General features: G+C 41.2%; 1 protein-coding gene across 4 annotated transcripts in view; it reads right to left on the reverse strand.

The window, feature by feature from the left end:
- Positions 1 to 16,741, reverse strand: part of ARID5B (AT-rich interaction domain 5B) — a 179,186-nt gene that overhangs the window by 128,348 nt on the left and 34,097 nt on the right. For all 4 annotated transcript variants that reach the window (XM_083439911.1, XM_083439910.1, XM_083439909.1 and 1 more), the window contains exon 3: positions 15,966 to 16,191. Coding sequence is in view for 2 of the 4 variants with exons in the window: in XM_083439910.1 (XP_083296036.1) it covers positions 15,966 to 16,191 (226 nt within the window). In the remaining 2 variants the exon portion in view is untranslated. The remainder of the gene's footprint in view (positions 1 to 15,965; positions 16,192 to 16,741) is intronic.

Below are 16,741 nucleotides of genomic sequence, written 5' to 3' on the forward strand. Positions count from 1 at the left end.
CAGCTTTCCCTGGGGCAAGGAAATGAATTTTAAAACAATTTTAAATTTGTAGTACAGTGGCACCTCTGGTTAAGAACTTAATTCGTTCCGGAGGTCCGTCCTTAACCTGAAACTGTTCTTAACCTGAGGTACCACTTCAGTTAATGGGGCCTCCCACTGCCACCGCGCCACCACCACACAATTTCTGTTCTCATCCTGAAGCAAAGTTCTTAACCCGAGGTACTATTTCTGGGTTAGTGGAGTCTGTAACCTGAAGCGTCTGTAACCCGAGGTACCACTGTATTGATACACTCTGTGGGTCACATGGGAGTTAGAAATTCTCTCTCTGACCCACAGCGAACCCTAAACGTGGCCAAAAATGGAAACAAGTAATAATATTGCTGCGATTATGCTTCCCTCTGTGCCATGTCAGGATCTTATCGAGTAGATTTACACAAGCACTTCTTGCATATTCAAATTCACATTGGTCCACAACATGGATGCAGTATTTTGACGACTCAGTTCCAGAAGTCTTATAGGCTCCGAACCCTGTGGCCTCCGTCTCTCTCATATCGGCTCCCCCCCCCCCCCCGATATGGGTATCCCCTTTCTCAGTTGTGGAGATAACTGTAGAAAATATTACCAGTAATTTACAAAGTCAGCAAGAACAAGCATTTGTTAAATATGGCCAAAATACTACTATTTGTGAAATTTTTAAATCTATGCAGCTGAACATAGGGAGCCTCCCAATATTTGAAAAATGCCCCCTTTCATATCCTGATAACTTAAAAGCTTCAGAGAATTTAAAATAATACTTTGTTCCACTGACAACACAAGATGTGGATCAGTCATGTTGTTTGAGAGGGAGACTTAACCAAAGGGGATGTAGGATGAAGAAGGCAAAGGATGTAGTAAGGGATAAGAACAACCCAGCCAGACTCATCCCTACATCTACAGGTTAGCAAAGCTTGGTGCTAACTATTATGAGTTAAAACAGCAGTGCAGCTGTAATGGTAATCTCCAGAAATCAAAGGGCAGGATGCCCCTGGAAGATGCACAGGAGGAACATGCGAGCCCATTGAATGCTCCCAAATATGTCTGCTGCAGGATGCTGCATCACAGCTGAAAGCGTCATAGGTCAAAAATGGTTGCATGAATCTGCTCTTGAAGTTGGACGTTTGAATTTTCCTGGTCATCCATCGGCTTGTGGAATGCTCTCCCCAAGGAGGCTCACAATCTATGGCCTTTTAAACCACGGGGGTGTATTGTTTTTGTTTGTGATTATGCTATATATTTTTGTGTTTTTATATTGTAAACCATCCTGTGATCTTTGGGTGAAGGGTGGCATAGAAAACAAGCAAACAAACAAACCATCCTTGGGGATTAATTTGCACAGAGAGCTTAACATGTTGATTCAGTCTCTTTACAGATACCTCTGTAGCCTCCCAAGGCTTTATGCTGTCAACACACACCCTTTTATAAGGACAGATCTGATTAAAATCACATTTTAAAAAGTAGTCATTAAATTAACTAGTTAACAGGGTGCCTGTACTTCTTGATCCCCGGTCCTACATGACATTAACTAGGTCTGTGTTTTAAATCTGCAAAGTTCAGTGTTTCCAAATTCACTGGAAGTTCCTAATATACTACTTGGAAATTATAGCTCCTTTGGAAGAAAGCTGGGCAAGGATCATAAGACCTTTTTTAAAAAAGATACTTTGTCCCTTTGGACTGAAACAGCTAATCATTAGCCACCTGTTTATAATGTTTACCCATTTAGGATATTACATTAACGCTTTTCTTTATGTGGTCTAGCCATTATTTCTCCCGGGTGGATAACAAAAGTTATCCACCACCCAAAGGCATATCATGCGAAGGCCAAAGGCATTGGCTGAGCTCAGGCACACAATGGTTTGCATTTGTATCATTTGTTGAGCATCTGGAATTGCATATACTTCCCTCAGAGAATTTCCTCCTTGTCTGAAACATGGTATTCATCGTAATAAACTATGTACCCAGAAAGTCATAAATGGAATAAACAAAAAGGAACTTCAAAACACTACATTAGGAGGATTTTATTTATCATTATTTCTTAACAAAACACACACAACAAAAATCCCATCGCTTTGCATTTTGAAATTTTTCTTACTGGCTTTTTAATGTGGATATGTAAACAAGGTGTATGACTGTAGGGTAATGTTCTAGTCTGAAAGTATTTGAGCACTCGAGTGAAGCTATTTAAAGAATGGAGTATTCAGTTCCTCAGGCCAGATGCTAGTATAAATATGTAACTATGCTCACATTGCGGAATAAAGGTATTTTTAGTTTCTGTATTCGAACAAACAAATTACTAGAGCCCAGAGAGGGATAATATAGCCACCCCACCCATCCCACACAATATGTGCTCCTCCTAGCACCATCGCAAGATTACATAGGATCCATTCATTTTTCCAGGGTTGAAAACTGGATATCAATAGTCTGAATAATGGCTGCTGGAGAATGAGAGAGGGAGATTGCTACTGCCTTCATTTCCAGTTTATACAGTCCCTATAGGTTTGCCACTGTGTGGGGGAAGGATGCTAGGCGAGAGGGCTGATCCAGCAGGGCTTTTCATAGCTACTGAGCCCCTGGTAGGCTGGTGGGTTTGGCTTGGTGGATTGAAACTAGCACAAGCCTTCTGCAACTTGCACATGCTCTGGACCTCCCCCCCCCCCAATTTCCCTGTGTTAATAACAGACATTGCCCTATATTTACTGCCCTGTTCAGTTTGACAAAAGCACTTCCGCAAAGTCCCACTCTTGCTATAAAAATCCTAATGGTTACTGATTTCCCCATGAGATTTAAAAACATGTTTTTGTTTTAAATGTGTTTATCTGTACTTGGAGGGAAAGAACTAGGACTAGAACATTCAAGTTTCGCCAGTTCTGCTGTTCTGTAATATAGTGTGAAAAGAGACTAAGGCAGCGAGTTATAAATGCTGGAGAAAATCAGCAGATGCATCGTCAAACTAGCCCTCTGTTCCTTTCAACAGCATCAGTCAAAGGAAAAAAGAAGACACAGGAAAGGAAAGCGGTTCTCCCTCTGTGTGTGTGTGCATGTAATTTATTATAAAATCTATGTAATATGGAGCAGTACTACTAGCGTATCATCAATACCTCCCCTTTTTCCGCTAACAGGATTCACAAGCCTATAAAGGACAATGGCCACACTCATGCCTCCTCTCTGAGCCGTAAGATATGACTTCGAATAAAGCCGTAAATATATCTCCTGATACTGGTAAAATTAAGAATTTCTCATCTCCTGGCTTATTACACCATCAAATCCCTCTCCTTGTATCTGTATGCACTTATAAATTCACAATTATAGGTCATGAGATAAATATACTCTGTTTGTGTGTGTGTGTGTGTGTGTGTGTGTGTGTGTGTACACAAACACACACATATACACACACCTAATCTAACCTAACCTAACATATGTGGAAATAGCATGGACGCTTTGTGTATTATGGTGCTGCCTAGAGATATTAAATTTATTCCAATGCAGGTTCCTGGAGTTCATTCATCAGATATTTCATGCTCCTGTTCTGTTAATGATTCATTTGTCCTCAGCAATATTTATATTCTGAAGTGTGATGTCTCTAGCCGACAGCACAATACTCTGCTGAATTACCTTTTTCTCTCTCCCGCCCCCCCCCCCCACCTTTCACAGCGTAACAAAGTTGAGCACAGACAAATTGAAGATGGCCTTTGGAACACTGTCAGAATAATACCTGCTTACAAAGCATATCCAGACACATTACTCAAGCCACATGTAATGCTCTGGCTGTCAACGTGCCCACAAAGTTACTAAACTGGCAATCGCAAAACAGGAGTGCGATATACATATTTAAAAGTTTAAGGTGGTGGTGGAAATGGTTAGGACACATTCTTTGGTAACTAGGCTCTTTCCCAATTTCACTTCCCCACAAATATTGATGCAAGAATTCCAGCAGTTATATGTCATGAGCTGTGGAAGTACCTTCCTTCTTTAGGAGGTCCAATCTATGTGGTGTCTACTCAGAAGTAAACATGACTGGGTTCAGTTTTGCTAGGATTGCCATCTCAATGACCCCTCTATATTACCCACAAGTGAGAAAAGCATTTCTTTATCAAGTTACAAAGGCAACTTAGCTGTGCAAATTAAATTAGGGAAGAATTCATTTAGAATAGCAGATCTTAGTAAACAAAGTTTGCGCAATCACAACTTGCCCAACCAGATCCTGCCAACAAATCAGTTGGGTTTTTTTAAAGTACATATTCTCATTGTTTGACTTCATATGATATAATATTGTACCAGTGATTTACTGCACACTGGTCTTGCAAGGAAGTCCACTAATCCAGGTTTGGTTTAGCTTTCCTGTCAGCCTGTGCTCTTCATCTCAGTTCTTATTCATCCATTTTACTGTAGTCATTAATAATTATCCCTGTAACAAAGAACTCGTTTAAATAAATATAAAAGTCTTAAATAAATACTTCCACAGCAAGAGCCCATAATATTCCACAGGTACACCAGGAGTTCTGACACCATTTCAAAATCATTGGAGGACAAGCTCATGACAAGGAAGGATCAAATGACAATTAAGGACTGATACACAGGATAGTAAATAAAGCAGTGTTATTTATTGGAAGACAGCCCTGTAATAGTAAGGTTATCTTGATGTTACCAAAGAGAGGAAACCAACTAAAATCTGATAAATATGGTCACAGAACACCAATAGTTTTTAATTACTTGCTTTATTACCCTATTTTTATAATGAAACAGAGTTATGCTAATACATGTGGGTTGCAATTTCTCAAAGTCGTTTATGTTACGTCTGTTAAGTCTGTAAGCGTAATTGTACAATACTGGTATTACAAGACTACTAGGCAATTTCACATACCTGTTTAATCAGGAATGTTCAATCAACTTCAGTTTATGACGAGGATTACACCCTCTGTCCTACCAGTATACTTTAAGCAAAACCAGTTTTCTTACAGGTATTTCAACAGAGAAAAAAGTAGTTTCACATTTAAGGGCACGATCCAGACAAAGCTGTGCGCTTTAAAATCTTACTGATTTCAGCTGGAGAAGGCTAACCAAATGCTCCAGCTGGCCCATTGAAACCAATGAAGCTTAAAGTGCTTATCATGGCCTTCTTTCTAGTCCAACAATGTATAGGGGAGTGATTATCCATAGCCCCCGGGGACTTAAGGGGGTGGATTGGGCTTGGGGGAGTAGCTATTTCATTTGGGGAGAGTTTAAGATAGTTGAACCAGGTACTCGGAGATGTGACAGTCTGTTTTAGTTTTGCCTTACCATACACCAGCGGGGGCTGCGATTGGTCTTCCGAATCTACGCATTTAAAGGCGCCTCCCGCCGTCCTCTTGTCCACTAGGCACTTGGGGGTATATATATGTATATAGCTTAGAAACTACAAACTGAATTATAGGGGGTAGAAAGGAAACAAACACTGGATATAATGAAGGTCCTGCATAAGTCAATAGCAATATATTGCAGCTTGAGAGCTCCATCTAAATCAAGCTAGAAGGTAAAACAATATATTCAGGTGTGTATTTACATTCCTTGAAAAATCAGAGATGGTGTGTGCAGCGGGGCAGAGGGGTGTCCACTCCAATATTCCAAGCCCATTCCCTGAATTTTCCATTTTTATTTTTTAAAGTTTCTAGTCCTTTTATTTGTGGTAAACTAACCAGTTGCTCAGCAAGAAGTAAACTTGCTCCAACCTTCTTACATTGTCAACCAATGAGTTGAAAGACACTGTACAAAGACACTGTGATTGTTATGTACTGAAGTTCTCACCCTGGGCCAGCAGGGGGATACTGTAGATAGTTATGCAAATGAAGGATCAAAAAGTGACGTTCAGTGATTGGATAGTTTTAGAAAATGGCAACAGTTGCATTGTTCTGGAGCTCTATATAAGCAGGCTGACTGAGCTCCTCAGCCTAGTTCTGTTCTGGCATCTGAATAAAAAAAGAGCTGTTTAAAGAATCGCTGTGTCGTCTGACATGTTCACCCACAACTTAACAGTGATGACTGGTATGAACTTGATGATGCTCTTTTAAGGAATTTTGGAGAGATCTGTTAATTACATAGTGATTTCCTCATTACTTCAATTTAAACATATTACACCATTTGAATTTATGCTGCACCATTTTGCATTGCTTATGAGGCTCTGCCAGTATGCCACTAAGTCTGCCCCCATCACAAAAGTGTTGGCTATGGGTCAGGGTCAGGGACTTTTAATGTATCTTAACGTGTTTGGCTTTTACTCTGTTTTGCTGCAGGTTTTACACTTTTGTTCCCACTCCAGGCCTTTGGAATAGGTTAGGCTTTAAATCAAGATAAATGATAATGCAAACAAAATATTAGCACACCGAGAATTTGTATCTTGTGTAATTTACAGACGGGAACAGTTTGGAAGGATGTCAAAACAGGAGATTAAATGCTGACTCTATCAATTTGATGAGCTCAGCTTGATGAGCAAAACATGGTAGGCTGAACTTTCTCCCTCAATGATTTTATATCACAAACTGAAAAGGGGCTTCAGACAAGACAATAAGTAGGCCATCTAGGGCCAGTCAAGGGCAAATTTTTCAGCAGGTTTAAATATACTACCACTGCCATGGGTGTTGAAACTCATGAAATATTGCATCCCTGGAGAAGCTAAAAATCAACAGTACTTGAATCATCCAAATTCTCACTAGGCAACTGAGTAGTCCAGGGGGATTCAAAGAGCACATGGCCAAACATAAACGACAGGCAAATCCTTCCAGTCACTTTGGTTTGAAGGTACAGTTGTGGCCCTGAAAAATCTGGGGGTGGGGAAAGTTAACTAACCTTCGTAAGAAGACAGAAAATACTACTTGGGTGAAACCCATAGAGATAATAAAACCAAATGTTAACTGCTTCTTTGGAGTTTCACTATCATGGGGTCAAGGACTTGGTTCATGTTGTATTGTATATAGCCTAGTGCTATCCAAGGTCCTTTAACTGAAGGCATCAAGAGATTGGAATTGAGACCTTCTGCATGCAAGTATGTGTGTTCCTACTGAACTATGGCCTCCATAGATGTCCAAGTTGTCCTACCATCATCTTGTGATTTCAGGGCTAATCTACAAGGTCCAGACTTAACTGCTACAAACACATTTATTGAATGATAGCATTAACTCGATGCCATAGAATTCTAACTGTTACACTTAACGGAATGAAGAGATGTAGAATAAGCAAAAAAATGTTAAGGGGCAGGATGCAAGGTCGCCTGCGAAAAATGGAGACAAAAACTGAAGCAGAAAAAGGGAGGGGGGAGAAAGGAGACTCAGTTGACCACAGATGCCTAGCACATGTCTACCATGTTACTGTGTACAGACATCTCCCCATAAAACTTAAGTGTTGCAACAATTACACACACAAAAAAAATATCTGGTGAAATTTCAGGTACCCCACACCTGTTTAATCCTAGCCACTGACTGCCAACCCAAAAAAAGAAACATTTACAACTCCTATATGCAGGTGCAGACTTTGACAAGTAGAAGACGGAAGCATAAACTCAAGCCTATGAGCTCCACAAATGGTGGAGCAGCTACCAAGAAGCCTTTTTATGTACATTTGGTGTTCAATGTGAAACATGGATGGTACAATCAATTAAACAGGCACCTGCAGTTTAAAGAGAAGGTGGTCTCTGAGGTATTTATAGTCCAAACAAATTCTGAATTCTGAATATCAACAAGAGCAGCACTGCTGAATCAGGCCAAAGGTTTACCTAGTCCAGTATCCTGTGGCCAGATTCCTATGGGAAGCTCACAAGCAAGGCCCAAGTGCCAACAGCATTTTCCCCATTGTGGAAGAAACATATCTATAGCATACAATGTGAAGCAACATTTTAAAAACAAACACACTACATTAGTCCAAATGAGACAACAAACAAACAAAACCCCAGTAAATTGAAACCGGCGACTCCTATCCATATTATTACAGCACCTCTATTTGTATACAGTCCTTTACAAAAGAATTGGTGAAAAGACATCACAGATCTACCAAGACTTGATGACGGTTTTGATAAGAGTAACAAAGTCTAAAGAAAGTAAAATACATTGGGGTGGGGGAGCTAAATGGGAGGAGGAAAAGAAGTTATTTTAAAATGGATGACTTACCAGTGAATCACCCAAAGAAAGAACCAAACTCCATGGGAGACATTCAGCTGAGCAGAAAATCAATGTGTTGAGTTAAACCACAAGATTTAGATTGAAAAAGGAATGTGATAAAGGAGAAATGAAAGAATCATTGTAAGTCCTAAAGACAACAACAAGGAGGACAAATGTTGATGCCTCAGGCACCGAATCAGAGACTAGTGCGCACACATTAAAAAAAAAAGAATCTCGACAAATCGGTACATGAAACTATTAAAACCACATAGAGAATTTGGGGGGTTGCTTGGGCTAGGCCCAAGGCACAAATGCTCTCAGCATTGGGTCAGTCAGACACTATCTGGCAGCCTAGGCTTACTCCGTGGTGTGGTATATTGATGGAGGGGTGCTCTCCCCAAGAAGGCTTGCTGGGCACCCATCTTAAGGTCATTTTGGCACCAGGTGAAGCCCTATTGAGAAATTTATTAGGCTTTTTAGTTCCCTGCTTGTTGGGTTCTGTTGCTTTATATTTGTTTTATTTCTGCCAGCTGCTTTCATGCAGCTCTTTTTATACAGCACCATGTTTATTAGTGAAGTCTAGAAGTGGGACATTTGTCCACTGTTTTCTCAGAAAAGGTCAAAAGAAGGAACTGTTGACAATACTCATAATAGACATATTTAAATCAATGGACTTAAGATACAATGTATGGACTGAGCAGCATGCATGATATGACAATATTTTTTTATAAACTGAAGTACATTCATAAATAATCTATTTTACAAGTCTGCCGCGGGGGGGGGGGGGGGGGAGGACCCATAACTGCCACTATGAGCTCACTGGAGAAAGGGTGGAATAAAAAATGCAGTAAACAAACATACTTATGCAAACATGGTTTTCTGAGAACATTAAAAAGCAATTAAAGAAGCCAGTTTCAATTTGCAAAACTAAGGGCAGTCAGCTCATTAAACTATGGAAATAGTTAACTATTAGTTCAATTTAACAGCTCCGCTTTAAACCAATCAAACAATTACAACAAACAATTACAGCGATTAAAACAAACAAGCATATACAATATCTCAGCAGAGGGACAAAACACCCAAGGAGTTTTGTGGTACCTTAAAAACTAACAAGTGTGTCGCGGACGGGTTCAGATGCTGTGGGCAAGAACCTATAAAAAGTAGAGTCAAGAATATGAAAGTTCAATGCACAACAAAGGGGTTAGCCTTCCTCAAGGACAGAGCCTATGGTTCTAGTATTGATAGAGTGATGGTTGTCAGGGCATTTAATAAACACCGTAGCTTCTCACAATTAACTAAGCCATTGCCTGCAAAATCAGCTTAAAACTTGTTACTGAGAGCAAGAGAACAATGCCACCAACAGTAAGACCCAGGGAGACGGCCAAGGACTGTCCAATTCAAAAACCCAGTTTTCAAATCTGCAGCTAAGGAAACAACCCATCAGTCTACTCATTAAAGTAGTAATTTACTCCAACTGATCATTAGAAGAACATGGATATTACGATTTATTATTAGGAATCTATTTTACATAACGGGTGAAGGGTTTGGGGGGTGTTTTTTGCACTTCTAGCTTTCTTATTACTCTGAAGAGGTCAAGAATAGAAAGAGAAAGTTAGAAAACATGGTCAGAGCAGGGTCTAACAATTCCACTTCACAGAGGTTAGGCAGGTGTTAACCTGCTTGCAGACACATTTCGGTGTCAGGTACCTGTGGCATGATAGGAATAATTTAAGCCAATGTTCATTCAATTTATGATTTATTTATTTTTAATGAAAAAAATACTTGTCACAAATGAGCAGCTAAGTGGTTGTTTATAGGCCTGGTCTTGTGTGTATGAGCAACTACCAGTTAACAGGTAAGAAACTAACATCTAATGATTTGCTGTGCAACATCCAAGGTACACCCACACAGCCATATCTAAAAGGGTGCGATGATAGCCCTGGATACAATGACAACCTCTATAAATTTACATACCGGGTTAGTTTACAGCTGGTAGCTGAATCCTACTTCAGTGAAAGGATCAGCCTTGTTCCACCTGTGCCCTCAATTCCCTAACCTAGACAACCCATAGTTTGCCATAACATTAAAACCAGCAAACTATGGCTTGAGCTTGCTCTCCAAATGAGAAGTGGAATCCCACTTCCAATTGTGACGTTGGACCGCAAGCACAAGCCACACTTTGCTGCGATGCTGTTTTGCCATGATGTCCAAACCAACATACAGAATATGCTCACATGCTGAAAACTGGTTTTCTGTCACTTTTACATATACAGATGGAGCAATCATCACAGGATAAAACAAAGTATGAAACCCAGTTTGTGACACCAGTGTGGGGGACCTCAAAGGGGGGCTGGAAGAAGGAATGTGCATTTTCCACAAAAGGATTCACACCATTTTTAAGCTGAAACACCAGAGAAACTGTGGTGCAGACATATCCTCAACTTTTGAACCAGAGATATCATGGACTTTTCTCTGAGCCCCACATAGGTAACGATTTTCAATATTCAAACGAAAACCAAACAAATATGTGAGTTTAAGCTGGTGTTGTGCTGAAATCAGCCATCAAATTTCTAGAAAGTTGTAAGCATGTAAGGTTGGGCTTCTCTTGCTCTTGAGAGATGGCAGAAGACTTCCAGCAGATGTTTCTCCAGCCTTCCCAATTGCCTGTAATTCCTGATCTTAAAAAGCCCCCAGCGGGAGAAGTTGCCCTGCAACGTTTTCCTCTCAACCTTTATTTGGGGGAGACGAGACTGGTACAGCCAACGACTTTCTTTTTAAGGGAAGCACAAATCACTGGAGAAGTACAGGCCACTGCAGAGATGCTTTGCAGAATGAAAGAAAAGTCATTTACAAAAGACCCCTTGGCCACCTTGAAAATAAGCTATACAGAACAAAAGCTCCACCCCACCCCTGAGAATTTCTCCAAAATTTTCTTTCCCCCAGCATAATGTTCAAATTCAATTTCTCTTCTCGTAAACCCATGGAGAATATTCAAAAGTGGGGGGGATACACACACACACACACACCACAAGACAAATATTTGGCACAGCATGAGTTCAAATGGCACAAAGGGGGGTTAAATTGGCTATACTACAGCACCCCAATAAATTGAGCCCTTGAGAGCTAAATTAGGTAATTCCCCTAGACCTCTTCCTAACCATCTCAGTTCTGAATCCTCTGTCTTTTTTTCTTTTTCTAAAGGCATGTTTGGCAATGAAGCCATTCATAACTGCCTATCCACAGACAGTTTGTGGTGGTGTAATTGACAGTGAGCCCACTGCAAAAAAATAATAAAAATGAAAATGCTGTTTTAATAACCTTATCCTAAAACACATTTTGTTGTATGCCTCAAAGGGTTTCAATAAAAAAAACCCCAACCTGCAGAGACATATTTTCTTGGCTTAAACACCAATCCAGAGGATATAAATGTAGTCCAGCTATAATGACATATTTATAGGCCTATAAAGCTTACACTACAGCTTTCATACTTCACTTAAAGGAACTCTGTAAGAAGCAGTGTTATATAAAATAATTTGATTTTCCCCCTTTGCAGACGGTAGACCAAGCAATGAAGATACATATGTATTTTTCAAAAAATCAACTTCCCCATCTTTAATAGACACGTTTGCACTGCATAGTTGCGAAAAAATCTGGAAAATGAATAACCCATCAGTCAGCTATTTTCTTCTGCTTTACCAAATATGGATATGCAAGTTCATTTGCTTTTTTTAAAAAAAAACCCCTTTCAATGATTTTGAAGACAAAAACAAAGCAAAACAAAAACCCACACAACTACAGGCCCTACAAGTGAGTGATTTAATCAGACCAATTCTTCTGGAAAAACAGGTTCCCATGCTCATTATGAATAATACATTCCACAACCAAATCTATTTTTATCTGCACAGTATTGTTGCTTTTCTGTTATTTTGATAAACAAATGAAAGAAATAGCCTTATTTATGCACACCAATCCACAACGCCCTTACTACGAAGTTGCGCCTTGGGCTTGGATGGGATTTCTCTGAAGTAAAGGAACAGAGGGGGACAGGGGCTAGGCCAGACCTTTTACTTCACGGGTAGCCAATGTGCTGTCCTCCTGATAAAACTTCCATTATGCCTGATCATTGGCCACACTGGCTAAGGCTGGATAGAAGTCACAGTCCAACCCAAACAACACAGAGAGCACAGCAGCCATTTTGGGGGCCACAATCTCGCGCGGGTCACCGCCCCACAAGATGGCGTCCTGGTTTTTCACCTCAAAATGTTAGACGGTATGCAGTATTGGGGGGAGGGGGGAGACACACCACATTGGCTATCCCTGTTTTAGTTTATTTTCGTGTTAAATTAAGAGGAGCTAGCACAAGTTGCTGCCTCCAGCTTTTCTCCCAGTGGCGTAGCGTGGGGGGTGCAGGGGGGGCCGGCCGCACCGGGCGCAACATCTGGGGGTTAGGGTTAGGGGGCGCAAATCCACGGGTTAGGGGGCGCAAATCCATGGGTTAGGGGGCGCAAATTACTTCCCTTGCCCCGGGTGCTGACAACCCACGCTACGCCACTGTTTTCTCCCAATAACCCACAACAACAGGACCTGGTGTCTTTCATTGTCCCTGTTCCCTGACACCTTGCCTTTATCTCCTGGTTCCCATCCCTTGCTTTTTTAAGCCTCCAGCACTAGCGGAACAAATTTATTCCTCAAGGGCATGGCAGGGGATGCCGCAACTATTATTTAGAATGGAGCGCAAGAGGCAGGGGGCGCCACTGAAACTAGAGTCCCCAAGGTTCACCACCGCATGCAACATCTATCATGCTTCTGAAGGAAAGTTATACTCAAATGAATTTATACCAATTGCATAGAAGCCACACAATTCACAGAATGTTGGAGGTGGCATCAGTTTGTGTGAAGTCTCGACAAACATCAAGACTCGCTGCAGCTACGGAGCCGTGATTCTATATGATTTACGGTGCAATGACTACCCTAAAGTAAACCCCATGGAACTCAGTGGGCTTACTCCCAGCTCAATGTGTATAGGACGGCCGCCATATTTGGAAGCACCTACCACAAGGGCTTAGAACCTGCTTCTAAGTAAGCATGCCAGAACACACAGTACTGCTTCCCAGATTTAACAGATGCAGTTGGGAGCTTTCAATCCCAGCTACCGGGCACGATCCAGAAAAAGATAAACACCCTTAAGGCTAATTAAAATAGGACATAATGGCACAGTTAATATGTGCTAATACCAGAAGGGCTTAAGGTGCACCCAGCCCAGGGCTATGTGCACTTTATTAACATTAAATTTCCTATCAGCAAAGATTCTGTACCAAGAACATCTGGATTCTGCGCCCTCTATAAATTACGCGCTAAATTACATTATTTTGCATAACTTATTATGGCTTTTTGCTAGTCATAGGGGAGCATAAGGAGCTATGAAAAATGCTAAAACTCTGCTGTCAGTCGTTCAAAATATTATTGTCCCCCCTCTTGTTAAGATTTGAGCAAGCACTGACTGCAAAGTTGGAAAGGTATGTTCATAAGGACTAGAAACTTTTAAAAAAGAAAAGATTATGTTCTCAAGAAACTGAATTCTGCACCCAGTACCACCACATTCCATGCTTTCTCCATCCTCCTGCAGAATCACAACAGAAACACAGCGATGGCATAACAGCCACGTATCTGGGAGCAGTAGATAGCAGCATATGTGCTGATTTCATGTGCAAAAAGATGTGTAAAATGGCAGAAGGGATGCAACATTCATTCTCTCAAAGGGAAAACACTATCTATTTGAATGTCAAAAGCCACGAGGAGTAAGATTTATCCTGAAATGGGAAAAGTCTAATAGAATTTAATTGGGATGAAAAAGTAAGTTCCAACAGAGGGCTGAAAGGGACCAAAATTACTTTACATTTCTTGCCTGTCTTCTGATTACTCCGTGAACTGTTTGATTTACTCTCACAACCTCAGTTTACTGGTCTAAATGTATTTTTTAAAAATTCACACCAGACTTCATCTTAGGGATGGGCCAATCTATTTCTAGCCCATGTCACTTTAGCAAATATTCATTCATAAACCTGCTCAATAAATGGCATTAAATAATAATAATAATAATAATAATAATAATAATAATAATAATAATAATTGCACAGACCTTCACATTGAAATGAGAATTCAAACACATATTTCTGAATGCGTCTTGCAAAATAAACATTTCTAAATGTATTTTATATAAAATATATGCATTTTAAACACAAGTTGATGCATTTCTCTTTTTGAGCCGAGAACTGCATCACAAAGAATGAAATCCAAGGGGTAACTATGTTCTAATCTGCACATTAGAACAAGAGATGAAAATCACGTCAGTCTGCAATGGAATTTCCAAAGAACAGCCTCTTCAAATGCCCTTAATGCAACTGTGCATGTGCAGATTCTAAGCAGAGCGCACTGGTGGCCTAATAACAAATTGCAAGACCCTGCACAGACTGTCCCTGGTCTAAATACCACTAAAGAAATGTATACTTTATATAGATACAGTATATATAGATATATAACTTCCCGTCAACAACGCTACATCTATTTATACCCAGTAACAATTTAACCTTGTATTCAATACACGCCGAAGGCAATTGTCTCACTGGGATGGCAAGGCATGCGTTTTCACTTTTAATTTCTTATCTCCTATTTATGGCTTACCCTTGGAGCTATTTAAACATCACCTTTTCAAAAACAACAACTGGGCAGGTACAGCTTCTTGCAACTCAACTGTGGAATCAATACACTTCCCCTTCTGCAATGTGCAAGACAGGGGAGGGGGTGATAAAATCTATGACGCGCATCCAAAGAACTGCACAAGTAGGTCAAGACACCGTGTTGGTGTGTTCTGGGTATCCCAACACACTAAAGGCGGCTTCTGTTGTAGAAATGGCAGGCATCAACGATACAGCTGAAACTGCTGAAACTGAGGGGACATTCAAGAACAATGGGTTCATTAGGGATGGTGTACGACATGGAATAACTTTTTATTATGCCTCGTGTTAATCAGTGGGAAGGAACCCAGGCCACCAAAAAACACCTTGGTTCAGCTTTTTCTACAGATGCTTTTTGCCCTGTTAGATCCCAGAACAAAAGAGAAACAGATAGTTCTACGGGACCCATCGTTCCTTGAAGTCAAAGTGTGTGACCGTCAAGTTACATGGGATCTAGGGCCGGCCCTAATATTAGGCAGAGCAAGGTGGCCCCTCAGGTGGCTGCAACATGTGGGGCGGGCAGCAGTGACATCCTCCTGATCCCCCAAAGCAATCTGGCCATTCCTGTGCCTTGGAGGACAGAGCTGCATGTGTCCTGCAACCTGTTTCCCTTGAGGGTGGTGAAGGATGCCGTCCTGTCACCAGTGTTGAAGTAGCCATTAACTTCAGTCTAGTCAAGTTCTGTGCACGGAATGGGACGCCTCGGCTGGTAAGACGTCTTACACCGGCTCTGACAAGATGACATCGAAGGAGCTACTTTAGGCATGCCTAGTAGGGTTATTTTAAAACTCCCCACCTCCCATCTTTGCCCTGCTGACCCCTCGAGCAATATTACAACCTGATGTCAGAAGCTCCTTATATAGCAGCTTGATGTATAAGACTGCGTGTGCAGAGGGGGATGAGGTTTATTTGAGGTACACAATCACAAAGAGACCTTGGGGTAGCAGAGATGGTTGCCAGATTCTTTACATCCCAGCCACAAGCCTCTTTACCCGACAGACAAGCGCAATGGAAAAGTTGTCCAGCCAAGAGTCACAGCACCCATCGCATAGGAGGTGAACTGTGTACTTACCAAGGTCAGCCTTTTCCTTCAAAATGTCTCTAAAGTTGAGGCCGCTGTTGTGTGTGGTTTGCCTGAACCTGCTCAGCGCTTCCTTCTGACCATTCTTCCCCAGTTCCGTAGGTCTAATGGCTTCACCCCGGAGTCCACGTTTCCATTTGGAGAAATCTGCCTGGGCCCATTTGGCCAAGTCTTCGAGCTTCACCGTGACCTTCTCTGAAGCAGCAACAACTTCATCCTGCAAGAGACAACCAAGAGAAGGTCACATTTGGCTCCGCAATACACGGCAAAGATTATTGCTCTGAGTCTGTGACGTCCGCTTACAGCCATTTCGATAAAGCTTTTGCCAGGTTCATTTTCACCACCACTGAAACAGATCATCCTAACCAAGAGGAGATCAGTAAATTTGTGGGTGCGTGCTTTTGTGTGAAATAACTTTTCCTGTACCTCTTCCTCTTTCACTTTCTCAGACACACTCACGCACAACACCCACACAGTGCTCAGAAATAACACTCACATACCAACAACAATTTAGTAGGGTGGCCACCAGTGCAATACCAAAAAGAGGCAATGCACCACAACAAAGAAAGGGCAAAAAGAGGGTGCAGATTTTAATAAAAGCTGTGTATTCTACTTTCTACGTAGAGGTGCAAATTTGGAAACAGCAGCTATCATTAAAATGGAAATACAATGCGTCTCACCACACTGGGGGAAAGTGACCAGGTGACCTGCTCGACAGATGCTCATTCTTGATGGGAAACCTCAAGGCCTCTGGATCTCCCTTCCTG

The sequence above is a fragment of the Podarcis tiliguerta genome, assembly GCF_965153285.1.
Source record: "Podarcis tiliguerta genome assembly, chromosome: 5".
NCBI classification, from domain to species: Eukaryota; Metazoa; Chordata; class Lepidosauria; order Squamata; family Lacertidae; genus Podarcis; species Podarcis tiliguerta.